General features: G+C 42.9%; 1 protein-coding gene across 1 annotated transcript in view; it reads right to left on the reverse strand.

The window, feature by feature from the left end:
• The window catches only part of LOC142263630 (fibrocystin-like), a gene marked incomplete at its 3' end in the record, with an annotated part of 31,043 nt that extends 21,956 nt beyond the window's left edge, over positions 1–9,087 (reverse strand). Inside the window, exons 1-2 of the mRNA XM_075332239.1 lie at positions 9,063–9,087; positions 8,016–9,000 (exon numbers count right to left, since the gene is read on the reverse strand). Coding sequence (XP_075188354.1) covers positions 8,016–9,000; positions 9,063–9,087 — 1,010 coding nt within the window. The remainder of the gene's footprint in view (positions 1–8,015; positions 9,001–9,062) is intronic.
• Positions 9,088–9,616: the final 529 nt, after the last annotated feature.

The following is a 9,616-nucleotide window of genomic DNA, read 5'->3' on the forward strand; positions in this document are numbered from 1 at the left end:
TAGTTATATTCTTGTACACAGGGGCAGTATTATAGTAGTTATATTCTTGTACATAGGAGCAGTATTATAGTAGTTATATTCTTATACATAGGGAGCAGTATTATAGTAGTTATATTCTTGTACATAGGGGCAGTATTATAGTAGTTATATTCTTGTACATAGGAGCAGTATTATAGTAGTTATATTCTTGTACATAGGGGGCAGTATTATAGTAGTTATATTCTTGTACATAGGAGCAGTATTATAGTAGTTATATTCTTGTATATAGGGGCAGTATTATAGTAGTTATATTCTTGTACATAGGAGCAGTATTATAGTAGTTATATTCTTGTACATTGGAGCAGTATTATAGTAGTTATATTCTTGTACATAAGGACAGTATTATAGTAGTTATATTCTTGTACATAGGGGCAGTATTATAGTAGTTATATTCTTGTACATAGGGCAGTATTATAGTAGTTATATTCTTGTACATAGGGCAGTATTATAGTAGTTATATTCTTGTACATAGGGGCAGTATTATAGTAGTTATATTCTTGTACATAGGAGCAGTATTATAGTAGTTATATTCTTGTACATAGGGGCAGTATTATAGTAGTTATATTCTTGTACATAGGGGCAGTATTATAGTAGTTATATTCTTGTACTTAGGAGCAGTATTATAGTAGTTATATTCTTGTACATAGGGGCAGTATTATAGTAGTTATATTCTTGTACATAGGGGCAGTATTATAGTAGTTATATTCTTGTACATAGAAGCAGTATTATAGTAGTTATATTCTTGTACATAGGGGCAGTATTATAGTAATTATACTCTTGTACATAGGGGGCAGTATTATAGTAGTTATATTCTTGTACATACAGATCAGTATTATAGTAGTTATATTCTTGTACATAGGGCAGTATTATAGTAGTTATATTCTTGTACATAGGGCAGTATTATAGTAGTTATATTCTTGTACATAGGGGCAGTATTATAGTAGTTATATTCTTGTACATAGGGCAGTATTATAGTAGTTATATTCTTGTACATAGGGGCAGTATTATAGTAGTTATATTCTTGTACATAGGAGCAGTATTATAGTAGTTATATTCTTGTACATAGGGGCAGTATTATAGTAGTTATATTCTTGTACATAGGGGCAGTATTATAGTAGTTATATTCTTGTACTTAGGAGCAGTATTATAGTAGTTATATTCTTGTACATAGGGGCAGTATTATAGTAGTTATATTCTTGTACATAGGGGCAGTATTATAGTAGTTATATTCTTGTACTTAGGAGCAGTATTATAGTAGTTATATTCTTGTACATAGGGGCAGTATTATAGTAGTTATATTCTTGTACATAGGGGCAGTATTATAGTAGTTATATTCTTGTACATAGGGGCAGTATTATAGTAGTTATATTCTTGTACATAGGGGCAGTATTATAGTAGTTATATTCTTGTACATAGGGGGCAGTATTATAGTAGTTATATTCTTGTACATAGGGGCAGTATTATAGTAGTTATATTCTTGTACATAGGGGGCAGTATTATAGTAGTTATATTCTTGTACATAGGGGCAGTATTATAGTAGTTATATTCTTGTACATAGAAGCAGTATTATAGTAGTTATATTCTTGTACATAGGGGCAGTATTATAGTAATTATACTTTTGTACATAGGGGGCAGTATTATCTATATATATAATTGCCTTATTCTGTCTGTCTGTCTGTCTGTCATGCTCCGAAATTGTGTCCTTATGGTGACACAAAGCTGATTGGCCGCTGGGCTCGCCATGGCCCCGCCCCCCCACACGGATTGGCCTCTCGCCCCGGCTCTCTGCAGGCCCCGCCCCCTCACGCAATCCACGCTCGCTCTGGCCCAACTGACACGGAGCCGCAACTCCCAGGTGAGTACACACACATCAGATCACACTCACTCTCACACACCTCACACATCACAACATGCTGGGATATCGCTTGCTTCTACACCGGCTCCGTCAGGATCCCGGCAGCGCCACACATAACCTTGCGATGCTGGGATCTTAACGGAGGCCGTGAAAGCTGGTAACCATTATACACATCGGGTAACTAAGGTCCCTTAGTTACCCGATGTGTATCATAGTTACCAGTGTACACCGGCTCACACTTACTCTCACACACACCTCACATCGCATCCACACATCAAGGTCCTGCAGCGGCGGAAAATACAGACACATAACAGCACACACATAACAGCACACACATAACAGCACACACATAACAGCACACACATACACACACATACACACACAAATCAGATCACACTCACACACACCTCACACATCACATCGCATCCACATACTCACAACATCCTGGGATATCGCTTGCTTCTCGGCCTCGATACTGTGCTGTTGTGATCTTCCAGGACCTGCGGGAGGATCACATGGCCAGAAGCATGTGATATCCCCGGATGTTGTGAGTATAAGCGCATATGTGCGATATCGTCAGTGTCTGTGTGTGTGAGTGTATGCGATCGGGTGTGTGTGAGTGGATGCGATCGGGTGTGTGTGAGTGGATGCGATCGGGTGTGTGTGAGTGGATGCGATCGGGTGTGTGTGAGTGGATGCGATCGGGTGTGTGTGAGTGGATGCGATCGGGTGTGTGTGAGTGGATGCGATCGGGTGTGTGAGTGTCGGCAGAGGAGCACGGCGTGCTGGAGGAGGCTGGGAGCAGAGAGGTTGATCATGGGGAAGGCTGGGAGGAGAGAGGCTGATGCTGGGGGAGGCTGGGAGGGGGAGGCTGGGACGAGGGAGGCTGATGCTGGTGGAGGCTGATGCTGGGGGAGGCTGATGCTGGGGGAGGCTGGAAGGAGAGAGGCTAATGCTGGTGGAGGCTGATGCTTGGGGAGGCTGATGCTGGGGGAGACTGGGAGGGGAAGGCTGATGCTGAGGGAGGCTGGGAGGAAGGAGGCTGGGAGGAGAGAGGCTGATCCTGGGGAAGGCTGGGAACGGGAGGCTGATGCTGAGGGAGGCTGGGAGGGGAAAGCTGATGCTGGGGAAGGCTGGGACGGAGGCTGGGAGGAGAGAGGCTGATCCTGGGGAAGGCTGGGAACGGGAGGCTGATGCTGGGGAAGGCTGATGCTGAGGGAGGCTGGGAGGGGAAAGCTGATGCTGGGGAAGGCTGGGAGGACGGAGGCTGGGAGGAGAGAGGCTGATCCTGGGGAAGGCTGGGAGAGGGAGGCTGATGCTGGAGGAGGCTGGAAGGAGAGAGGCTAATGCTGGTGGAGGCTGATGCTTGGGGAGGCTGATGCTGGGGGAGACTGGGAGGGGAAGGCTGATGCTGAGGGAGGCTGGGAGGAAGGAGGCTGGGAGGAGAGAGGCTGATCCTGGGGAAGGCTGGGAACGGGAGGCTGATGCTGAGGGAGGCTGATGCTGAGGGAGGCTGGGAGGGGAAAGCTGATGCTGGGGAAGGCTGGGAGGAAGGAGGCTGGGAGGAGAGAGGCTGATCCTGGGGAACGCTGGGAACGGGAGGCTGATGCTGGAGGAGGCTGGAAGGAGAGAGGCTGATGCTGGCGGAGGCTGATGCTGGGGAGGCTGGGAGAGGGAGGCTGATGCTGAAGGAGGCTGGGAGGAGGGAGGCTGAGAGAGGTAGGCTGAGAGAAGAGAGGCTGATGCACACACACACACACACACACACACACACGCGCGCGCGCGCACTGCACAACACACCACACACACACACACACACTGGGAACCACAAACAACTGCCCTAAACAGACACCCACACACACAGACAACGCTGCACACACACAACACCCAACACACAAACACCGCGGCACACACAAATATACGCACATACCGCACAACACACACATTGCACAAAACATACCTCCCCCCAAAACACACCACACACACACAAACCGCGCAACACACACACAACGCTACAGACACACAGCGCTCCACAAACAACGCAACACACGCAACACACATACAACACCGCTCTCACCCCCCGTCACACCCAGACAACACCCAGAACATGTACAGCGCCTACACAAACACTTGGTAACTACACACAACAACATCTATATATATATATATATATATATATATATATATATATATATATATATAAACAAAAATCATACATGAACTACACAATACGTAAATTCTAGAATACCCGATGCGTAGAATCGGGCCACCTTCTAGTAGTAGTTATATTCTTGTACATACAGATCAGTATTATAGTAGTTATATTCTTGTACATAGGGCAGTATTATAGTAGTTATATTCTTGTACATAGGGCAGTATTATAGTAGTTATATTCTTGTACATAGGGGCAGTATTATAGTAGTTATATTCTTGTACATAGGGCAGTATTATAGTAGTTATATTCTTGTACATAGGGGCAGTATTATAGTAGTTATATTCTTGTACATAGGAGCAGTATTATAGTAGTTATATTCTTGTACATAGGGGCAGTATTATAGTAGTTATATTCTTGTACATAGGGGCAGTATTATAGTAGTTATATTCTTGTACTTAGGAGCAGTATTATAGTAGTTATATTCTTGTACATAGGGGCAGTATTATAGTAGTTATATTCTTGTACATAGGGGCAGTATTATAGTAGTTATATTCTTGTACATAGGGGCAGTATTATAGTAGTTATATTCTTGTACATAGAAGCAGTATTATAGTAGTTATATTCTTGTACATAGGGGCAGTATTATAGTAATTATACTCTTGTACATAGGGGGCAGTATTATAGTAGTTATATTCTTGTACATACAGATCAGTATTATAGTAGTTATATTCTTGTACATAGGAGCAGTATTATAGTAGTTATATTCTTGTACATAGGGGGCAGTATTATAGTAGTTATATTCTTGTACATAGGAGCAGTATTATAGTAGTTATATTCTTATACATAGGGGGCAGTATTATAGTAGATATATTCTTGTATATAGCAGCAGTATTATAGTAGTTATATTCTTGTACATAAGAGCAGTATTATAGTAGTTATATTCTTGTACATCGGGGCAGTATTATAGTAGTTATATTCTTGTACATAGGAGCAGTATTATAGTAGTTATATTCTTGTACATAGGGGCAGTATTATAGTAGTTATATTCTTGTACATAGGGGCAGTATTATAGTAGTTATATTCTTGTACATAGGGGGCAGTATTATAGTAGCTATATTCTTGTACATAGGGGCAGTATTATAGTAGTTATATTCTTGTACATAGGGGGCAGTATTATAGTAGTTATATTCTTGTACATAGAAGCAGTATTATAGTAGTTATATTCTTATACATAGGGGGGCAGTATTATAGTAGATATATTCTTGTATATAGCAGCAGTATTATAGTAGTTATATTCTTGTACATAAGAGCAGTATTATAGTAGTTATATTCTTGTACATCGGGGCAGTATTATAGTAGTTATATTCTTGTACATAGGAGCAGTATTATAGTAGTTATATTCTTGTACATAGGGGCAGTATTATAGTAGTTATATTCTTGTACATAGGGGCAGTATTATAGTAGTTATATTCTTGTACATAGGGGGCAGTATTATAGTAGCTATATTCTTGTACATAGGGGCAGTATTATAGTAGTTATATTCTTGTACATAGGGGGCAGTATTATAGTAGTTATATTCTTGTACATAGGGGCAGTATTATAGTAGTTATATTCTTGTACATAGGGGACAGTATGATAGTAGTTATATTCTTGTACATAGGGGACAGTATTATAATAGTTATATTCTTGTACATAGGGGCAGTATTATAGTAGTTATATTCTTGTACATAGGGGGCAGTATTATAGTAGTTATATTCTTGTACATAGGGGCAGTATTATAGTAGTTATATTCTTGTACATAGGGGGCAGTATTATAGTAGTTATATTCTTGTACATAGGAGCAGTATTATAGTAGTTATATTCTTATACATAGGGGGCAGTATTATAGTAGTTATATTCTTGTGCATTTTTGAGCACAGATAACTTTATCGTATGTCTTTGCATTAATTACTACACTATTAGTTTTCTAATCCATTGTTAGTACACTGCCCTGTAATTGAGCGGTCTCCTTCATCAGGACCATTGACCTTCTCTTGCATATAATCCCTGCGCATTAGATGTTTCTGAGAAGTACACACAGTCTTCCTCTGGTTTCCAGAATGGCAGCGCTGGGAGGATGTGGTACTCGCTGCTGGCAGGGAACCAGTGAACTATTAACACTTCAGTCTGTGTTTGGCGGCCGGGCTGAGTCCTGGTAACAGATTTGACGCTGCGTGTTATCGGCCATTATCCATCCTTTGTTTGTTTTCTTTTATGTCAAGAGGAGATTAACATGAGGAAGTAGTTGAAAGCCACCGATGGACGATGGCCAGGGAGCGCAGAGATCCTCGTGTGCAGGAAAAATAAACACGAGGTGCAGAAAAATGGAAATGGGAAATTTTCCACCAAAAGAAGGCTGCGCTGAGTTTCCCAGTCCATTAAGTCATGATGCTCATTTACTAAGGCATGAGATATTTTAGGACCTCATACCCAGACCCTGACCAAATCACAAGGAATATATCACACTACGTACGGGGAAAGGGAAGGGAAGCCCTGTGTCTAGGCAAAGGGAAGATGGTGACCCCTGACCTAACCTACTGCTGGTCCCTGGGGTCCCTCACCACACTAGATAGCTTCCGCACCTATGCGCGAGGCAGATTCCTGACCCTAGGTATCCCTACTGCTGGTCCCTGGGGTCCCTCACCAACCTAGATTGGTTCCGCACCTATGTACCAACCGGATACCTGACCCTAGGTGTCCTTAGTGCTGGTCCCTGGGGTCCCTCACCAACCTAGAATGGTTCCGCACCTATGTACAAAGCCGGATACCTGACCCTAGGTATCCCTAGTGCTGGTCCCTGGGGTCCCTCACCAACCTAGATTGGTTCCGCACCCATGTACCAACCGGGTACCTGATCCTAGGTATCCCTAGTGCTGGTTCCTGAGGTCCCTCACCAACCTAGATTGGTTCCGCACCTATGTGCCAAGCCGGATACCTGACGCTAGTTATCCCTACTGCTGGTCCCTGAGGTCCCTCACCAACCTAGATTGGTTCCGCACCTATGTGCCAAGCCGGATACCTGACCCTAGGTATCCCTAGTGCTGGTTCCTAAGGTCCCTCACCAACCTAGATTGGTTCCGCACCTATGTACCAAGCTAGATACCTGACCCTAGGTATCCCTAGTGCTGGGCCCTAAATAGGGAGCGGGTGGAATGAGATCTTCGTCAACCCCTGATACACTATAGAAGACACAAGGAGGACACACAGGGGGAAAAAGCATGAACTACTTATCCACAGATGACACAGGGGGAAGTTCAGCAAATTAACAGCAACGATACCACAGATGAGTACAAGCCACCTGCTTGCAACCAAGGCCTGAATGAACTGAAAATATCACCAGCACCAGTGAATGGAAGGAAGGGTTATTTAAGCACCAAGATAAGGCTGATGATCAGCAGCTGGGTGGAAGGTGAGCTACTGCTGGGTCCAAAAGGGGAGAGATGAATCCTGCAGGAAAGCTACCTATACCAATGTATACTGACAGCAGGAACAATGGAAAGTCAGGGAGCATTCTGCACAGCCAAACGCCGTGACCTTCTATTTCCAGAAGGCACATGACGGTCTGTCACTCGTGACAGAATAGAGCTGTAAGTAGTTCTTACGTATATTTGTATAATAACTATGCCCATCGTGGCTGAATTGTGGCTTATATGGGCCCATTCCCATCAAATCACCTAAATCAGCCCCATTACATTATTTAGTTGAAGCATGAAATATGCTTCAGAGCTGCATTCACAATTCTGCAGGGAAATAACTCTTTCTTTTTTTAACTACTAATTTTTTTCTTTTAATTAGGGAGAGTATGGCAAATAGACATTGCTATTTATTCATTCAGTCTCCATTGACAAGTAGCAGAATTATGATTGCAGCTCTGAAGTATAGTAACTAATTAACTTATGAATACATCTTATATATTTTGAGAAGTACCTGCTACTGTTTCCAGGAGTTGGCTCAACCACCATCAAAGAGTCAATCTGCATAGTAATGGCCTTCTCTAGTTCTCCAGTCTGTAGCGCACCAATCAGATTTGTTGCAATGTTCTGCAAGTTACCGTAGGTCAAAGGAGCAATGGGTTCTCCTGGTGCACCAGAGTCATGTATTTCCACAATGAGCACTTCTATTAGATTTTCTTGACTACGTCCAACATGATCAAGTTTTACAGGTGGCTCGGAGTGACGTTTGACGCGTGGTCTTTCCTCATGTACCGGAGGACAGTGACGTTTCCGCTTAGATTGATTGTCCATCATGGCCTTCAACGTTTCAGCCGATTCTTGTAAATTCTGCACTAATGTTACCTGAGATGGGGCAAGGTCTAAAAAGGTTGCCAACTTCAACGGTAATTGGTTGCTCAAGTCCTTGCTTGTTCCCAAAGCCATGTAAAAGAATAAGTAGATGGATAGATTGGTCCATATCTCCACCGGCTCATCTCCTTGGAGAAGGACGTACAACAAATTCTCTCGGAAACTGAAAAAACTTGAAATGTGGTCGCTACTTTGGAAATTGGGCTCGAAGTCGGAGAGAATTGTTGAGTATTTCTTGCCTCTCCACACAATATAGTAACTCAGAGGAACATCATAAAACAGCGCCAAGATAAGTTTGGTAGAGTTTTGACAACCATTGAGACAAAGTCTAATTGCCTTGGGAGTTGGTCCATTGAAACACACTTTGGAAATCTTTTTGGCCGGTAAGATAGAGTAAAATGTTTTGTTGTTTTTTTCACAGCACCGATCTGGAGAATTATGTCCACTGACGAACACTTGGATAAAGTTGTTGGTCACCGATATGACCGGCGAAACGGCTTCAGTGACATCTGAGATGACTTCCAGGATGACGACTGTGTGGTCCATCTGTCGGCATATGTGAGCCCAAGATTCGGATTGATAGGAGCAAAGATCATCTTTTTTGTAAATTCCTGGGAAGAAAATAATAATGTAGAAATTAACCTGATTCTAGAATAAAGCATAATACTCATACTGGTGCCACAAAGGTCCAAGAACATGGTTGGGTCTATTGACCTAGATTCAAAGTCATCATTGAAATATTAATTCATTTATGGCACAAGGTAACACAATATATATAGGAACTAAAAAAGAGAAATTAGGCTACCTGGATGGCTTACAGAATTTTCTAGGGGGTGTTTTCAGCCTGCATTTATATTAAGCATGCCCTTCCCCAACATCACTCATCAAGAAATGGTTTGGTCACCCCTGTTTGGACTTCATCTGTCAGGAGAAAGTTGGTGTGGACACAAAGCATGAAGAGAAATATGGCACACCTTGACAGAAGAAGTGCCCGGAAAGGATCCCACTCTTTATAACTCATGTCATGATGGGTGCAACACTCGTGGCCAGTGTAGGGGCAGTGAGTGGAATTAGTAGACCCACTGGACCACAGGGGAACCCGGGCTTATTGGGAGGGGCTTAACGTTGCGCTTACCCAGAGGCAGACGCCAGGTACCACTCCCAGGGCAATGACCAGGACTGTGGCAGCTGACCCCCAGGACAGGTGACAGACTCAGGTAGAGACAC

The sequence above is a fragment of the Anomaloglossus baeobatrachus genome, unplaced genomic scaffold, assembly GCF_048569485.1.
Source record: "Anomaloglossus baeobatrachus isolate aAnoBae1 unplaced genomic scaffold, aAnoBae1.hap1 Scaffold_2608, whole genome shotgun sequence".
Lineage (NCBI taxonomy): Eukaryota > Metazoa > Chordata > Amphibia > Anura > Aromobatidae > Anomaloglossus > Anomaloglossus baeobatrachus.